Source organism: Thamnophis sirtalis, unplaced genomic scaffold (genome assembly GCF_051295495.1).
Source record: "Thamnophis sirtalis isolate CommonGarterSnake01/CBP01778 unplaced genomic scaffold, rThaSir2_p1.2 scaffold_15, whole genome shotgun sequence".
In the NCBI taxonomy this organism is placed as follows: domain Eukaryota; kingdom Metazoa; phylum Chordata; class Lepidosauria; order Squamata; family Natricidae; genus Thamnophis; species Thamnophis sirtalis.
This window is the reverse complement of record NW_028261395.1, coordinates 17,843,238-17,862,726: the sequence shown is the minus strand read 5'-3', so window position 1 is coordinate 17,862,726 and position 19,489 is coordinate 17,843,238. Positions and strand designations below refer to the sequence as shown.

The following is a 19,489-nucleotide window of genomic DNA, read 5'->3' as shown; positions in this document are numbered from 1 at the left end:
AGAGCGCACCAAGGACACATGTCCCCACACACCTCTGACTGTTTCTTTCACATTCATTCATTCCTTATGACACACCACAGTTCTAATAATTTCAGTATTTTGAAAGGAGGGCAGTTAACATTGGTTGCCTTCAAAAACATGAGTTTGTTTGATACAGGTTAGGATCCAAATGGAAAATCACCTGGAAATCCAGTCTACACTGGGAAGTTAAAAAAGATAAAGGGACAATTTGGGGCAGCAGTTAAGATACTGAAGTAGTTTTCCCTTAGCTATGAGGTCAGCAGGGTGATTTTGGGCCAGCCGCTTCCTCTCAACCCAAACCATTTCAAGGGTGATGATAGGAGATGAAAACCTTAGGTATAACCACCTAGAGCCTCCTTGTCTTGACTACTGTAATGCACTCTACATGGGGTTGCCCTTGAAAAGTATACAGAAGCTTCAAAATGCAGTGGCCCACATGACTTTACACAGGCCTAGGTATGCATATGTGTCACTTCTCCTCCTGTATTGGCTGCCAAGTTGCTTCCAGGTTCAATTCAAGGTGCTGGCTATCACATTTAAAGTCCTATTTGACTTGGGATTAGGTTACGTGAAGGACTATCTTTTCCCAGTCACATCTATCCAACCTACTAAGCAGGGAGGCAAGGAATGCTGTAGATCTCCTCTCCTAAAGAAATCCATCTGATGCCACCAAGAAGAAGGGCCTTCTCCATGGTGGCTCCCCAGTGACGTGCGGTGAGGTTTATGGCTGGTGAGGCACTGACACAGGGGTTTCAAATTTTTTTAGACTTGTGGACTTCAACTCCCAGAATTCCACAGCCAGGCATGCTCAGTTCCAATTTAAAGCGACAGCATTTGTTTTTCTCCTTTGCGAAAAAGTTTTCCTTTATTCTTTTTCTTCTCCCTCCCCCTCCCCCTCCTTCCTCCCTCTCTCCCTCTCTCCGCCCTCTCTCAAACCGACACACACACAGAGAGAAGTTGGATGCCTCACTCACTCACTCTCAAACAAACACAGAAGTTGGATTGGATATATTTTCCAATGGCTTGAAAGCAGCTCCTCTGCCATACCCCCCCACAACCCATTCCCCTGCTGCCTTCCTATCTGAGCCTTTGATTGCAGGTGGAGCCACATTGCCTTTTCAAACTTGTAATCAGTGAAGCTGGGCTTATATACTTTTATCCAGGGGTGTGTGTGTGTGTGTGTGTTTGTGTGTGTGTTTGAAAAGGCAACGTAGCTCTGCATGCAATCAAACTTTTTGAATTCCTCCCCCTCCCTCCGACCCACACACCAGGGGTGGGTTTCAACCGGTTTGCGGCGGTCCCCGCAAACCGGTTGGTCGGCGAACCCGGAAGTAAGTAACTTCCGGGAACAGTGAAGGGCCCACCCACCCACCCGCGCTCCTTACCGGTCTTTGAAGGCTTCTGCGCTTCCACGCAGGCGCATGGCACATACAGCGCCTGCACGATTCTCCGCGAGCAGCTGGATGGCACATACAGCGCCTGCGCGAGTCTCAGCGAGCAGCTGGAGCATCGCGCAGGCGCTAAGATGCATGCGTGAACTGCGCACGTGCACGGGGACGCCGCTGCCCCCGTTCCAACCAAACCGGTTGGAACGGGATTAACAACCCACCCCTGCCACACACGTATCTTTTCCAGCTGTTTCACAGAGGATTTCAACTCTGTTCTTGCCTGCCATCATGAAAAGAAAAAAAACGTAAAAGGAAAAAGGCATGAGCTGAGGTCAGGCTGAGCTAGTTGCTGCCAGAGCCTCTAAAAAGCCTCTAAAAAAACACCCTCTACAGGAGGCAGGAGAACGAGGTGCCTCATCTACGTCAGGAATTTTTCGGCTTTTAACCCTTGCTTAGCTCTGCTCAAATGATCATAAAGTCAGACTAGATGAGGCACCTCGTTCTCCTGCCGCCTCCTGTAGAGGGCACTTTTTTAGAGGCTTTTTTAAACAGTTAAGCACTAAGCAGAGTCATCCATGGTGACTCTGGAAGCAATTACCTCAGCCTTTTTCCTTTTACATTTTTTTTTCTTTTCATGATGACAGTGGTGAGTCTCTGCCTCCCCTTCCTCCCCTGACTGCACGTCCCTGTGGCTCCCTCCTTCTGGAACATCATCCATGCAAATGTACGTTTTCCACACCTCACTGACACTCTTTGCAGGGCCCTGAGGATCTGGTTTGCAACTTGCCTGCGGAACCCAGACTGGTATGGAGCCCATCAAGTGATTGACTGATTTTTGTCGCCAAGGGTTCAAGGTTATTGCTTTTTATATGAGATTTTTTAAAATCTTTGTAAGTCATCCAGAGTTATTGAAGGTGAGTTGAGTGGCCATATATATTTCCTTTTTTAAAAAATCCAAAACATTCTGGAAAAAGGAAATGAAAAACTATTTCAGTATTGCTGTCAGGAAAACTAGATTAATCTGACCAGGTATTGAGCTCAAGCTGAGTTCATCTCCAAGAGTTGAGATACTACCAAATTGAATTCAATCACATCAGTGGAGTTCAACTGGAAGGAAGATTTTACTTATGCAAAAAATTATAAAATTCTGATAACCCTTTGGAAGGAATGGATTCAGTGCAATTTAATCATTATTGGTCCTATCTCTTAATGATACCAAGAACAAAGTAAAATAACAAAAACATCCTTTTTGAACCAGAATCAAGCATCACAGAAAATGAGTCCCATAAAAAGAAAATGAATAAATATATATATTTATAATGATACTTTCTGATGACCCCTTCAATAGACCTCGATTAGTACACAAACAGGGTAGGGGCACACTCTTAAATACACAGACTGGACATCTTACAGCAAAACTAACACTGTAAAGTTAATTACTGGTTGCTCCTGTAATATTTAAACAGTCACCCAATATTTCAGAGAAATCATTTCCAGGGCAATGAACATCAAGGAGGTTAAAGCATTTAAAGAGTTTGGAGAGCTGTCCAGCTATTGTGTTGTGTGAAAGAAAGAAATTGCAAAGTGTTATTTGTAAAAGGTTTAATTCCACATCAGGGAGTCCAAGCTTTTGTTTACAAAGCTGTTTGAAGGCAAAAAGGTCTAAGAATTCACTTCTAATAAGAGCTTTTCCACTGATTGAAGTCCTATAACTGATTGGACTTCAAATAGGATTCCAATCTTTGAACTATTGTTTCAACTATATGTTTCAACTGTGTTAGAAGCCAAGTTGGGGCCACTTTGGATGATGCTGGTGTAAATAGCTTTTGTTTTTTAAATAAGTGACAATGAAAAAAAAAAATCCAGAAATCTTTCTCTGACCTTATCTATTCATAGTTGCTTCCATTTCTTCTGCTGCTCTCAACCATGCTGCTGCTGCTGCTTCTTCTTCTTCTTCTTCTTCTTCTTCTTCTTCTTCTTCTTCTTCTTCTTCTTCTTCTTCTTCTTCTTCTTCTTCTTCTTCTTCTTCTTCTTCTCCTTCTCATTCTCCTTCTTCTTCTTCTTCCTCCTCCTCCTCTTCCTCCTCCTCCTCCTCCTCTTCTTCTTCATCATCATCATTTGTTCACATACCGGAATTAATTTTTCTCTCTCCCAGATGGACGTTTCATACTGTGCTCTTAACTGCTGTGAAGGCTCCCTTGGGCACACACAGCTATCAACTAAAGAGGCTGCTGCTCCATAGGACCTCTGAAATTAGGATGGTGTGACATAAAGAGATTCCTACAGAACTACAACCACTCCATTTATCACATCCATAAGGACTTCCATTGGTACCCATTTGCCGAATTGTACCTGGAAATCATTTTTTTTTACCTATGACTCAAAGTTAAAATCTCTGTATCTGGACTGGCAAAATCAAGTGATCTAAAAATGTCAGCAATTAGGTTAAGGACTCCAATTCTCTGCTGACATCTAGTGGTCATCTAATTTTTTTGCATCCCAGATACGGTAGAAGCTGGAATGGCAATAAAGTGCATCTTACTGATTGGAATTAGAATAGAATAAAGTTGGAAGAGACCTTGGACCTTCTAGTCAACCTCCCTGCTCTTCTTAAAAACCTCCAGTGATGGAGCATCCACAACTTCTGGAGGGAAGCTGTTGCAAAATCACTTGATTTTGCCACTGTTAGGAAGTTTCTCAATTCCAGGTTGCTTGTCTCCTTGGCTAGTTTCCATCCATTGCTTCTTGTCTTACCTTCTGGTGCTTTGGAAAATAAGTTGACCCCCTTTTCTTTGTGGTAGCCCTTCAAATACTGGAAGACTGCTATCAGTCCCCCCTTCTTTTCTCTAGACTAGTCAAACCCAAACCCTGCAACAGTTCTTCATATGTTTTAGTCTCCAAGCTTTTAATAATCTTAGTTGATCTTCTCTGCACTTTGTGCAAAGTCTCAACAAGGAGAGTGGAGGGAAGAAGAGAAGAGTCTTAGGTACCCTTCTTGTAATCCTCCCTATATGCATCCATTATACTTCAATTTTCATAGATCAGAAATTCTCATGAACATATTCAACATTAGGTTTGAGTTCACCTAATATTAAAGTGTGTTTTATTTCCAAAGGAAGTGATTTTCATCATCATGACAGATAACAATACCTTATGGATACCTTAAAAATTTGCTCTTCATTTCAGCAAAGTTTTTACTGACTTTTGCAAAATAATGTTATTTTTCAAGTCATAAATTTATCTCCTTGGATAAAAGAGGTTTACAACTATGTACTTGAAAAAAGGAACCCCTTTTGGATAAAAAAACAGTTTTGGTAAGGAAACTTGGTGAGAATACTACTGGTATTCAAATTTAATTTTATGGAATTTTTTTAAAAAAATAAAAATAATTTTAATATACAAATGGCACTGGATTTATACATGAAAAATGTCACTGAAAGAGATAAGTAATCTCTTCTAAATGGATGTTTATGAGCAACTGCATTATGAATGTTATGTGATATTTCTTAAGTGGATTTCAAAAGAGGTTTCTGGTCCAGAAATTGATTGATCAGAGCTTACTTCTAAAGACCATATGGAAAGGAAATTCCATATGGAAAGGAAATTCTGTTGGAATCTTATGAAAACTATCCTAGCAGAAAGAATTAGTTTGACAGTGATACCCAGGAACAAAAAGATGAATAATGTCACACATGTTGTGACAATGTCTTTATATGAATCACCAGGCCCGTACAATTTGTTGGTTAGTAATCTGTGTTATTTTCCATAATGATTCATGAAATTCAGTATATCATCATGGCTTCAATCAGGACAATAGCAATAGCAATAGCAGTTAGACTTATATACTGCTTCATAGAGCTTTCAGCCCTCTCTAAGCGGTTTACAGAGTCAGCATATCGCCCCCAAAGTCTGGGTCCCCATTTCACCCACCTCGGAAGGATGGAAGGCTGAGTCAACCTTGAGCCGGTGAGATTAGAACCGCTGAACTGCAGATAACAGTTAGCTGAAGTGGCCTGCAATACTGCACCCTAACCACTGCGCCACCTCGGCTCAAAGGGGACAGAATCCCCTTTGGTGGAAGTTTTTGAGTGGAGGCTAACTAAGCAACTGTTTGGGGTGTTTTGTTTTGACACCCTGAGCAAAAGTTATTTGTCACCTTGCAGAACCCTTCCAACTGTTGGATTCTAGGATTGCATAACTAATCTTGTGTAGTAATTCTTTGTTTCTGTGGTGAAACTTTCAATGGATTGTTTTTTTTTTAATGCCTTCAGTATAGAACAGGACATCCTCCTCATGATATATGTTCTAAGTCAACCATGTCAGATTTCTAATCGTGTTTTTGTTCCATCTCTCTGTGTGTATACTGTTACTGTGTGGACAGTTAATGTACACAAAGAATGTGCATTTTTTGTCAGATTTCTAGAGAGGAGTTTGAAGCTGTGTGTTTGGATAGGCATCAAAAATGACAAGGCATATATCCTTATGAATGAATTAGATTGTCCTATGGAAACCTTATATGTGCAAACAATTTCCAGCAGAAAGATTTTTTCTCTCCATTGGTCTTGTATTGTCCAAGAACATGGTGGGGTTTTCTTTATATCCTGTGAATATCTTATTTCTGAAAGACAATCGGTATTGACAGATGCCTGTTCTACCTTTGATAAATCTTTTTCCGTAATGGAACAGCTATGTAAATAAAACAGAGGGGACAGATAGTGAATGAAGAAAAGACAACAATTGTATAAATGTGCACTATAAATTGAAATTTTTCACCATTCCTCATTATTTTGTCCTGAAGTGAGAGGGTAAGTTGAAATCCTTCATTTGAAGCTACAACCTCTAGTTTGTTGTGAAAGGGCCCTAATAGTTTAGCAGAACTATTTATTTTGAGTAGTTACCGATAGCATTCCATGGTATGTTTTGGAATTCCATAAAGATGCATGCCAATTATAAAATTAACACATCGCACAATGTAATTTTTAGCCTGCCATGCTGACTTAATTGGAATTGAAATTGAAAAGGGACAGAAGGGCAATTTTAAAGTAATTTAAATATATAATTTTGGAATAAAGAAGGGTAGCCCTGGGTTGTTATTTAGATATTTTCATCTTTTAAATTTATCAGTTTAAAGAAAATGCTGTTGAGAATAACTACCAGTAGAATAAAGAAATGCTAATAAAATGCCTCTAGTTTAACAAGGAAGTAAGTATGAAGTATTTTCCAAACAAATGATAATAAAATTATTTCCAAGCGTCTCCTTCACTGCTCCAGACTGCAATTATTAAATTTTTGTCTATTATTCAGTAAAATAGAACACAAAGTGCAAGTTCTCTATCAAGAAGGCATGCTGGGATGGCCACATTGACTGCTTTCATTAGAGATAATCTAAGTTTAATAATGATTTATATGATTTTTTCCCCACAAAAATCATATAAATGATTTTTGTGGAAAACATAAAAGAAAAATGGTCATGATATACAGTTTTGAGGATTAGACTAAAAGTAATAGACCATAGGAAAAGCAAAACCTTTGTTGTAACCATAGGGTAAGAGGTTAGCTTATATTTATACATAGCTGCTATCAAAGAAAATTGGAAATTACTTTTTTATAATCCTTGTTTCTGTTCTTCAATTTCTCCATTGTTGGTTTTGCTCTTTTCTTCTTCCCTGGTTTTTTCCTCATTTTCCATTTTAATGATTAGTTCTGATTAGTTTTTATTCTGTATTCCCAATTCCAACAAACCTTTAAAAAAAGCAGATATGTTCACATATTGCTCGAATCAGCAGAATGGACTAATACTTTGACCTGTTCCAATTGTGGTGGGACATAAGTTCAAACTGGTGGAACTTAAGATATGAAAATAAACTGGGTGGCTAATTTTGATATCCTAATTTTGATGTGGCTATTACTAGGCCACCCAGAAAAATTTAATTAACAAAAATTAAAAAGGCAAAGAGAATCCACTTCTATGATTCTGCCAAGAGACTACATTAATGTGTTTTTGAAGTCACTAGGAGTTATGTTTAACCCGAAGAAGATCTGATCTTCCTATAGTGAAGTGATATAACTTTTTGAGACATGGAGATGCTCCATAATGCAATGCTATGGATCTTCACTAGCCAAAACCAAGACTATTTAGGTGTTAATATGCACTTAATGCTTTCCATAAATACTCTTTGCAGCATCAAATTGTTCCCAGAAGTACAAGTAGCTGTTTCATCATAAAAGTGAAAAACTGAGGTATGGATTATGAAAGAAACCTTATTTGATGTATGGAGGATGGAATGCTGCAACTCTGGCTGATATTTTAAAAAAATTGCCTCCTCAGTGTATATTTTACCTTTTGCCTTTCACCATTCACCACACCAATATTATTGATAATCATGTCATTCCCTAATTTAAATAAACTGCTCATTACATCTATGTGTAAATTGCTTCAACCTATTTTTTTCAATTTGTCGTGAGCCATTTTGGAAATAAAATATTATTTTCATGCAAGTTGAAAATATCTGCTAAAAATATTGTACTTCATTTTAGTTGATTGGAAAATGATGCTGTCCTCCCAGCTGGTTCAGATCCTTGCTATAACAGCTGCTTTGCTGGTAGAAGCTCATGCGCAGATAACTTGTCCAGGTAAGCTTGGAAATAACAAAAACTTCAACAGTAACGATTAAGTGATCAAAAATACAATTGTAAACAATCAGATATTATCCTGTTGCTAATGAACAGGACATTCTGTGTGGTTTCTCATGTCTGCATTTTACTGAGGAATTCTTCAGGGGAAATCTATAATCATAGATTCGAGATTAAAAATGGAAAGATTATTTCTTGATTTATCAAATATTTGCTGCCCAGAGTTGTTTCATTACTAGATGGGCAACAAATAGGCAGACAGATGGACAGAAGACAGAAAGAAAGATCTTCCGATTTTTAAACTCCAACAACAGAAGTGCAATTTTGACAATACTGGCATGAACTTTTATAGATTTTTTCCACTGAATATTACAGAAATAATTTAAACATTTGAAAGAAAGAAAGTAAGAAAAGAAGGAAGGAAGGAAAGGGAAAGGAGCATCATAGATATTGCGTACCCCAATTTGCGAGTTTGGGTTATTGAAGTTCAGGATATATTTATGTTTCTACAACAGAACAATGAACTGATCTCCTAAAACGCCAATGCTTTTTTATATCTGAAATTTGAAATTGGTGCCCAAGGATGTTAAAGAGTGTATGTTTTCCTTTGAACAGGTTCCCAAGGACCTCCTGGAAGAACTGGACTTCCTGGCCCCCAAGGAGCAAAGGGCAATCCCGGCATCCAAGGACCTGCTGGTCCACCAGGTGATGGAGCATCTTCCTTTTGGCTTTCCTTGGGCTGCCAGACCTGAGCAGATGTCCTTGTCCCAACATCTAGCCTTGCCCAATTCAAAATTCCAAACAAAACACACAAGAATCCTCCTCTTTCCTTTTTAAAAATCTCTTTGGTTTTGATGTTGCCTGATGAAATGTTCTGAACAACCTCCTGAGGCCTTCAAACACCTCCACACTATTTTGCAAGACTGCTTCATCTTTATAGAGGTCATTCCCACTGAAGGGGATTTAGAAGTGCCTCTATTTTTGTAAACTGGTTTCTTCCAGTCAATAATTATTGCCATCATTAACGCAATTATCTTCTAGGTATTTTCTTCAATGAAAAGGAGACCAAGCTGTCTTTGTGTTTTGTTGTGTTGCCTAGGCAATTGGGCATTCATTTATCAATTTATTCAATTCATTTCCTGCCCATCTCACTGTCTGGATGGCTTTCAATCTGATAAAATGATATTCTAAAAGATTAAAATAGTAAGACAATGAATAATAAAGATTAACAAAGAAATAGCTAAGATAGAGGAGCAGGTACACAATAGAGGTGGAATCTTCCAATGTACTAATTATTTCCAGGATGACAGAGCTGTATCTGCCCCCCCCCTTCCCAGGGCCAGTTGCCAGAGCAAGATATTAAGGCCTTTTTGGAAGGCCCAAGGAGTGGATCAGATCTCTTCTTGAGGGTGATGATGTTATAGAGAAAGAGCACCATGGCAGAGAAGGCTCTTCTCCTCAATCCTGCCAGCCAAAATCCCTTGGCCAATCGGTTCCGCAGCATGTCCCTTCTGTAAGTGCAAGTGGGGGCGGGCCAAATCCATGATATTTTAATTTGGTAATCAAGGCCTCCACCACTTGGAAGCAGGAGGGGTGAAAATCATTTGGAACAGAATAAAGATGGGTGAGACAAGTGCTTTGAAATGATCCACCCCTTTGAACTCAGACTAAGTTATGAGAGTTAGTTCAAATCAGTTAGAAGATCTCTTGACTTCATGGAGATGTTTGCCTTCTGCAGTCCAGAGATGGTTATTGGTTTTGCTCCACAATCTGCCTTTACCTTCTCAACATGCTGCTGTGGACTTCCAAGTTCCAAAATTACTGAGGAAGACGTAGCTTTTTTTTTAATTTTGGAGCTGCCCAGAGTTGGTTAAAAGATGGACAGCTGTAGAAATGTTTTACATTAAAAAATGAAAGAAAAAAGGTTTATAGATATTGTGTACACAGGTTTTGAGAGTTCGAGTTATTAAAGATATATTTATGTTTCTACAACATAATGAACCGATCAACCAAAAACTCAGTGCTCTCTGTATCCAAAATTTGAAATTATTGCCCAAGAATGTTACACAATTATACCTTTGTTTTCCTCTGAACAGGTCCCCAAGGACCTCCTGGGAGAAATGGTCCTCCTGGCCCTCAAGGACCAAAGGGCAATCAAGGTGTCAGAGGAGCTGCTGGTCCACCAGGTGATAAGAGTGTCATCTTTTGCATGTACTTTTTGGGGGCTCCCAGACCTAAACAGATATGATTTGCCCAATCCAGAATCCCAAACAAAAACTATGAAAGTCTTCCTTTCCCCTTTTTAACCTCTCTTCGATTCCTACGTTGCCTGATGAAACGTTCTGAACAAGCTCCTGATGCCTTCAAAAACTTGTGCACTATTTTGGAAGACTGCCTCATTCTAATGCAGGGGTGTCCAAACTTGGGAACTTTAAGACGTGTAGACTTCAACTTCTAGAATTCCCCAGCAAGCCGTGCCTCTGAAGGGGCTTGGAGCATTTGCCCTCCAGCTCGGTGGTCGTGGCTCGGTGGGGGCTGTCATGTGATGGTGGGTGTGGCCAACTTGACGGGGCGCCTCACCCAGCCCCTCCTTGTCACAAATGGCAGGGAAATGGGGGAGGGGGATTCTCCTGCCTAGCATTCTTCCCTCAGTCTGTGCTCAGCTTCAGGAATGGATAACAGGCAGAAAAATCCCCCTCCCCATTTCCCTGCCTTTCATGAAAATGGCTTCATTCCCAGCCTTCAGCGTTGCAATCATGGGATAGGCTGAAGGCTCGGAATGCCTCTGCCTCAGCGCAGAACGACTTTCGGCCATCTCTTTCTGGGTGCTTCTGCCTGTTGGGTCACTTCCCAAAGTTGGCGGCTCTGCTGCCAGCCACTTTGCTTTTCCCCTCTTTTTCCTCATGGAAGGCTTGCGTGGTGACACCAGCAGAAGGTGGAGGCAATCCCAATTCACCAGCCTTGTGATGGCGAACCTATGGCACGGGTTCCAGAGGTGGCACACAGAACCCTCTCTGTGGGCACACGCACTGTTGCCAAATGCTCTTCTGATTTCTTCTGGTTTCTGGCCTGCCAGCTGGTTTTTGAGGGCACCAGAATGCTGGAAAATGGCCTGCAAATGACCCAAAATGGGCTAAAATCAGCCGAACAAATGGGCTAAAAATGGGCTAAAAAACAGCCCAGGAAACGCCCCCCAAATGGTCATTTTTGGCCATTTTTTGGCTGTTTCCAGGCCATTTGATGGGCTGTTTTTCAGCTGTTTTCAGGCCATTTTTCAGACCAAAAGGGGCCCGAAAACAGCCTGAAAATGGTCCCAAAACTGCCCCCAAAATGGCCAGAAACACGGCCAAAAAAACAGGCATGCATGCTCTGGCCAGGTGGTCTTCAGGTTTTCAGTGCTCCAGCACGTGCACACATGCCCACACATTTCAATTTTGGACACTTGGTGCCGAAAAGCTTTGCCATGACTGCACCAGCCCTTCGTCCCACTGTCTCTTGGCGTGCCTACAGCTGCACCGAACAAGCACCAGCACGGGGCTCCTGGATTGCCTGCCTCCCCCGTGCCGGTGGCGGTGGCGGTGCCGAAGCCTCCCAAAAAGAGGGAAAAAGCAAAGCAGCTGGTCGCTGAGCTGCCGGCTTCGGGGAAGCAGCCCAACCACCAGAAGCGCTGCGCCCAGAAAGAGAAGGGCGAAAGTGGTATTTGCGCTGCTCCAAGGGGCCAGCGGGCGGCAGAGGAGTCTCTCGTGAAAGGCTCTCCGGGTCCCTTCATTCGCTCACTTCCCGCCAGCTCCGGAACTCGCTATTAACGACCAAAAAACAGCGGGGAAGGAAAGGGGTGGGCATCAAAAGCCCCTGCCCCGAGGATCCTGCAGAGAGAGAGAGAGAGGAGGAAAACGAAGGGGAGGAGACGATGGTGAGAAAGGGGCTCTGCAGGCTCCTCTTGCACACAAACCTGGATTGTCTTTGTGTGCCATCAAATAATTCTTGACAAGTCCTTGCAGTTTTCTTGGAAAGATTTTTTTTTAGAGACAGTTGGTCCTTGTCTTCTTCCAGAGGATAAGAGGGGGGGAATGGCACCACGTCTCTTGGCTGATTTTGTGCCTAGGTCAGGACTGGAACTCAGGATCTCCTGGTTTCTAACCGAGGGCTCTAACCACTAGTCATTTTGACTCTCTCAAAGGTGCCTTTCCAAAAGGCAGCTGGACTTTCTTGGTTTATTTTTTTTTCCTTTACAAAGTTTTGCTTCTCACCCAAGGACTTTGCTTCTCAAGTCCTGCTGTATCGGCTTCGCCCTGAAGTGCCTCCGAGCATCGTGGTCTCTTTGTGCCTTTTCTCCTTCGGAGCTCCCTCCTGCAACACCCCTCCCCCCCAGGCCTACATAGAAACCTAACCCCTCCCCCCCATGGCAGAATTGGAAAGGTGGGCAGCAGTAATGGGGAGTAGATGGGGATGGGCCCAAAGAGCAAGTTGGCTTGCTCGCCTACCTTCCACACTGCCTTCCTGTGGCCACCTTGCGAAGGCAGGGAAGTGTCGGGCGGACAGGGGCAGGGCCAACCAGGGGCAATTTTTACCAGCTTGGTGAACCAATCCAAATCGTCACTACCGCCTCGCTCGAGCCAGGCCAAGGTGGTGGAATTTCACCCCTGCTTTAGATGTGCCCCTTATTTTTCTAAACTGCTTTCATCCAGACGATAATTAGTACCACTCACTCAATCATCTTCTAGGTCAGGAGTGTCCAAGCTTGGGAACTTTAAGACTTGTGGACTTCAACTCTCAGAATTCCCCAGCCAGCCATGTGGCTTGTGGTTGAAGTCCACAAGTCTTAAAGTTCCCAAGTTTGGACACCCCCGTTCTAGGTATTTTCTTAAACGAAAAGGAGATTGAGCTTTCCTTGTGTTGTGTTTCCTTGTGTTGTGCTGCCTAGGCAACTGGATATCACATTAACTTGGCAGTCAAGCTCTTGGAAGCAGGAGGGAAGAGAATCAATCTGAACACCTTTTACAAAATAAATATGGATGAGACAAACTCTCTGAAATGATTCACTTTGAAGCAGAGACTCAATTATGAGAGTCATTTTACAATAACTCTCATAATTGGAACTTAGTTTATGAGAGCACTTGACTTCACAGAGATGGTTGCCTTCTACAATCGAAAGATAGTTATTGGTTCTGCTCCACAATCCTCTCTTCACCTTCTCAGCCTGGTGCTTTTGGCTTCAAGTTCCATAATTGCAAAGAGACATAATGTTTTTAGAAGCAGGAGGGACAATTCCTAGGCTGGTGGAAATATAAGCCGGGGTAGATATCTGAAGTGTTTAGCAGGTAGAATGAGGTTGTTAAGGCAAACACCATTCAATGTAGAATCATATCAGCTTGATTTTCTCTCCCCCCTCAGTTACTTTTCCTTCATAAAGCAATTGGCAACTGAAGTTTGTTAGCCTAAACATTCTAGAATAGAATAGAATAGAATTAACAATATCTAAATCAGTGGTGTCCACACTTGGGAACTTTAAGACTTGTGGACTTCAACTCCCAGAATTCCCCAGCCAGCATGGGGAATTCTAGCTGGCTGGGGAATTCTGGGAGTTGAAGTCCACAAGTCTTAAAGTTCCCAAATTTGGACACTCCTAATCTAGAGTCTGAGAGGAGGTGTTATTTTCCCAAAATGTTTTTTCCCCCTATATTGTTGCAAAGAGTCAGTCTGGTGTAGTGGTTAAGGCATGGGGCTAAAAACCAGGTGACTCTGAATTCTAGTTCTTCAGGCACAAAACCAGCTGGGTGATCTTGGAGCTAATCTCTTTCACTCAGCCCTTGGAATGAGAAAAGGGCAAACCCCTTCCCAAAATCTTGCCATTAAATTTTGTATTTATTATGGACGGAGGTGTCAACAATAACCTGAAGACCCCTCTCTCTCACACACACATGCACACATGTTGCTACTCCTGGCTTTCCAAAATTAAAGGACTTGGTCCTTATTAAAGGGCTTGCAAGAACCTCTTATTATTTTCGTGGATGACCAGAATCTCTAATTTCAAAAAGCTGAATAATAAATGTAACGTTGGATTCGTGCAAGTTTTCAGTGTAAGAAAGACACAAAAACAAAATCCATTTGTTTCAGTTGAATGACTGAAGAAATACTCTAGGCTTACAAATCAATCAATTAATCATTCTGTTTTTTTAATCTATCAGACTATTGCCGGTTTGTATTCTAATGCATCGTTAAAGAAAAGTGTTATCCCAATTAATTTCACAGAATCAGATAGTCACGTAACAATAATAATAACTTCACTTGACAATGAATTTCTATTATTTTTCATTTGCAGGTGTGCCTGCCAGCAAGGATCCTAAGCTACAAAACGACATCAAAGAACTTCAACACAGAATTGCCAGAATGGAAAGAGGTATTTTTTTTAATGGCTTCCCTTTCTCTTTTTCAGATTAAAAGTGGGTGAGTAGTTTTTCATTCTTATTCCATTTGTGTCACCAAGAAACCTGAACGAGAACAAGCTATTCAGAAAACTGTGCAATATTAGGACTGTGAATAGTTACGCCTATTTGGGTATTATTGATAGTGATGATCCAAGGAAATCCCATTTCTAGAATGGGGATTCTTTGAATTTTACCAACTGATAAAGAATAGGATATCCTAGCCCTCTATTTTTAATACTGTGTGCTATCTACCTTGTCTGTCAGAGGTCAAGAGACTTTCTTCTTCTCAATTACCAAGCTGTTGTTTTTACATTGAATACATGGCAAGGTGCTAATGCTCAGGAGAGATTCTGGAAGAGACCTTAATAGATTAACAGAGTTGGAAGGGACGTTGTAGTCCAACCCCCACCCCAACAGGAGATTCTACATCATTTCTGACAAATGACAGTCCAATCTCTTCTTGAAAGTCTCCAGGGATGAAGCTCCCACAACTTCCAAAAGCAAGCTGTTCCACTGGTTGATTGTTCCCATTGTCAGAAAATTCCTCCTTATTTCCAGATTGAATCTCTCCTTGATCAGTTTCCATCCATTATTCCTTGTCTGGCCTTCAGGTGCTTTGGAAAATAGCTTGACCTCTGTGTGGCAGCCCCTCAAATACTGGAACACTGCTATCATGTCTGCCCTGGTCCTTCTCTTCCCCAGACTAGCCAGGTCCAGTTCCTGTAACTTTTCTTCATATGTTTTAGTCCCCTAATCACCTTGGTTGCTCTTTGCATTTTTTCTAGAGTCTCAACATCTTTTTTATAGTGTGCTGACCAAAACTGGATGCAGTACTCTAGATGTGGTCTTACTAAGGCTTGGAGGTCTTCTAATCCAAACATCCCATCTCTTCCTTGAAGCAATAGATACCATTTTTAATAGATAGGATAGTAGCTTTCATCAGCATATTGCCATGGTGCAGTCCAGATCCTGCTTTGTTTTTTGTTTTTTTTACCTTAATGGGATCATAAAAAAAGCAGTTTAGGAAATTTATTGCCACTTTCGAACAAAAAGAGAAAATACATGGGAAGCCTCTTAGTTCCACTCATGTACAACCAGATTGCCACTTAACAATCAAACTATATAAAGTCAATTCTGTAAACCTATTTATCTTTGAACTGATGTTCTCGATGGATCAGGGTTTACCCAGAACTAAAGTACAGGTAGGTCTCATTTGCTGACTGTTTACCATTACATCAGTGATGAAAAAGTAATTTCGCAACCAATCTTCACATTTATGACCTTTGTAAGTCCATAAAGTAAAGCTGAAGTCAAATCATGAGCATAACTGTGTTCCACTTAGCAACCACCATGCTTAACAACCAAATTGCCAGTCCAAACTGTGGTTGCTAAAGTAGGCTTATCAGCAGTGAGAGCTCATAAACAATTCAGTTCAATGAGACTTGTGATTCTCTATCATTCAGAAAAGTGAATATGAACTCTACAAGCTCTGTGATAGAAAAAAGAGAAACAAGGAAATTATTTTACTTAACATTTGTTCAATCATTCATTCACTCATTCGTTCATTCCATTTGTGTAGTCAACCACTTGCCATCCATTTATTCTACTACAAAGCAGGAGACGGTGAGTTCTAGTCCCCCCCTTAGGAATGAAAGCCAGCTGGGTGATTTCGGGCCAGTCCCTCACTTTCAGCCCAACTCATTTCTCAGGGCTGTTGTTGCTGTAGGGAAACTAGGAGGAAGAAGGTGTGTTGGATATATTCACCACCTTGAGTTATTTGTAAAAATAATAAAGGGAGGCTATACATAAGTTTAAAAAATGCTTGTTGACCAGCTTAACTGAAAAACAACAAAATAGTCAGAAATAAAAAACACATTGTTGCATGGAGGAAAAAAATGGGTCGATAGAAGAGAATTCAGGTGGTTCCCAAGATATGACCATAATGGAGCCTGCTCATTATAGTCGCAAGTCGAATTAGTTGTTAGGTGAAATGTAACACTAATAACCCCCTCACACACACCATGCTTGCTCTCCCCAATTAAATGAAAACGGGGAGGGGAGAGCAGGAGGACTTTGCAGCAACCATAAGATGTTTGTTATGTGTCTTTTTTTTTTTTTTGTAAGCCGCCCGGAGTCCTTCGGGATTGGGCGGCATATAAATTTTATAAATAAAATAAATAAATAAAATAATAAATAAGGGGGAACGACAGCAGGTCTGCTGCAGCCATCATAATTTTGAAATGGGGTCATAAGTAGCTTTTTGAGAGTCGATCATAATTCTGAATGTTCAATAGTCTGTTGAACTTTAGAATTACTGTGTATGGAATTGGTGTCTATGCCGTTCCAGGTGAAACTGTGGGGTCCTTTTTTGTGCATCTATAAAATTCTTAACTAAGATCTTTGTCTTATCCCTGTTTATTTTCAATCCTGCTACTTCCTCATATTCTTCTATTTTTCTAATTAGCTTCAGTCAGGTTTCCAGGGGGTTTTCTAGTATGAAGATCAAATCATCATGCCTGTAATTTATATTTCTCTTTTTTATTTCCATTCCTTTTATTTCTTCATCTTGTCGAATGTTCCTCGATAACCTTTCCAAAGTCAATATGAATAGCAATGGAGACAGTGAACATCCCTGTCTGGTACCTTTTTTGATATAAAAATGTTCTGTCATATCTTCTATTCTAGATGGGCCCATCTGGCCCTGGTGTTTTGTTATTTTTTTTGCCTCTCGATCACCTCTGTGACTTCCATTATAGTTATCCATTCATTCAACATGTCCTTAACAGTATCTGGTATCTTAGGAAGTTCAGATTGTTCCAAGTATTGTTGTATTTTGTTTTCCAAGATTTCCTCCTTGTCATATAGTTTCTCATAGTACTCTTTTATAATAGCCTTTTTCTTCTCATTCTGATAATGAAGAGTCCCTTTCTTATCAATTAGACAATGTATCAGATTTTTCCCCTTTTCTTTTTTTAACTTGTATGCCAAGCATCTTCCAGGCTTGTTAGCATTTTCAAAAATGTTTTGTTTTGCACTTTTAATTTTATGTGTCAATACATTCATTTTATGTTTTATTATATCTATTTGATTTTTCAGCTCCTTTTTTTGTAGTTCTCACTGTTGGTCTAATGCCAATCTTTTGCATTCTTCTTCTAACAAAGTCTTGTTTTGTTTCTTTTTCTTCTTTTTTCCCCCATATATGTTATAGCTAGGCCGCATGTGTATGCTTTAACAGTGTCCCATACAATTTGTAAGGAAATCTCTTTCTTTCTATTTTCTTTGAAGAAAAAGACCATTTTTCCATCTTTTGTATAAATTCTTTTTCTTGCAGTATTGCTTGATTCAACGTCCATCTACATTTTCTTTTTTGCCCTTTCCATACAACTTTCATAGGATTGTGATCTGCCGAAACATTAGATTCTATTTCTATCTCTTGTATACATGCTTTCAATTTTGTTGTCATCCATACCATATCAATTCTAGACCAAGATTTGTGCCTATTTGAATAGAACAAATATTGATTTTTCTCAGGGTGAATTTCTCTCCATACATCTTGCATTCCTATTTCTTCCATCATTAAAAAAAAAACTTTTGGAGTGTTTTCCTGGCTTTTTTACCTATTTTACTGTTTGTATAATCAATTTCTGTATCTACAGTTGCATTAAAGTCTCCAACCATACAGACATTTTCATATTCCAATTCTACAATTTTCTTGTGGAGTTTTCCATAAAACTCATCTATTGTTGGGCGCATATATCCCTATCAGCAGTATCTGCTTTTGATTTATTGTTACCTCCAACATCAATATTATCTCTTCTTCATCTGCAAAAATTTGTCTTGCCTTTATTGTTTCCTTAATATATAGAGCCACCCCCCTTTTTTTCTTTTGCTTTTGCTAATGAGCAGTATAATTTCACAATTTTGGGGTACTCTAGTAGCTTACTATGTTCTTTTTTAATGCCCAAATTAGATTTGATTTTTCTAATTTATTGAAAGTTCTTTTCCAATTCATTGGTGAGTTCAGTCCGTGTATGTTAGTTGATAGTAATTTTATTTCTTTCTTCTTTTATTGTTGACTTGTGGATAGGTTTAGTTGTCCTAATTGATCTTATTTCTCTCTCTTTCTGTTTTGCTCCTTCTCTTTCCCTTCTCTCTTTTTCTTTTATTTCAGTTTCTTCTTGTTGTATCTTTCCTTCTAATGTCACTTCTGGTATCTCCACTTGCTCTCTTACTGTGGAGTCCTTGATGTTCTCTGAACTTGGTCATTGGCTTGTAGATGCTTGCGATGGTTGAATAAAAGTCTGCAAGTCAACCACCAAACTCAGGAAGCATCAAGGACTCCATGGGTCTTCACTTTTTATTTTTATTTTACAAAAGGCTGGCAGGATTGAGGCCATCTGGATGATCTAACCAAGGCTTCCAAATTTCTTGACAGCTTTGACCTTGGATGGAAAGATGGCAATTGCTGGAAATAAGCTGTTCACCTCAAATGGGAAGGCATCTGTATATGAGAAAACAAAAGTGACTTGCCAAGAAGCCCATGGCTCCATTGCAGCACCAAGGAACCTAAATGAGAACAAAGCTATTCAGAAGATTGTGCAATATTATAACAGTTATGCCTATCTGGGTGTTATTGAGAGCAATGAGCCAGGGAAATTCAATTTCTGGAATGGGGATCCTTTGAATTTTACCAACTGGTACAAGAATGAACCTTCAGGTCAAGGAACTGAAAAATGCGTGGAAATTTACAGCGATGGCACTTGGAATGACAAAATGTGCAACAATTACCGCCTTGTGGTCTGTGAATTTTAAGCCCAATCCAAGGCAACCATTGAATGTTCCTTAAAAGATAACTCAATGTGATTCTTCTGTCAAACCCCCCCCCCCCGCAAAAAAAAAATCAATAAAAATCCTTGGCATTTCTTTTGCTTTCATTTCATCTCCTGGGCTCAAAAGACACGCCTGTTCTGAAAGGATTTGCATGTTCACAAACAGAAAAGGTATCTCTAGGATACGGGT

General features: G+C 40.3%; 1 protein-coding gene across 2 annotated transcripts; it reads left to right on the top strand.

The window, feature by feature from the left end:
* The first annotated feature begins 6,046 nt into the window (after positions 1-6,046).
* Positions 6,047-19,393, top strand: LOC106537501 (pulmonary surfactant-associated protein A). 2 transcript variants are annotated; one of them, XM_087702085.1, is made up of 6 exons: positions 6,047-6,214; positions 7,947-8,042; positions 8,658-8,747; positions 10,139-10,228; positions 14,365-14,442; positions 18,906-19,393. In XM_087702085.1, exons 2-6 carry the CDS (start codon positions 7,958-7,960, stop codon positions 19,280-19,282), a joined length of 720 nt encoding a protein of 239 aa, XP_087558211.1. In that variant the 5' UTR covers positions 6,047-6,214; positions 7,947-7,957; the 3' UTR covers positions 19,283-19,393. The 2 variants fall into 2 exon arrangements, with proteins under 2 accessions (XP_087558211.1, XP_087558212.1); XM_087702086.1 differs by lacking the exon at positions 6,047-6,214 and adding an exon at positions 7,610-7,649.
* Positions 19,394-19,489: the final 96 nt, after the last annotated feature.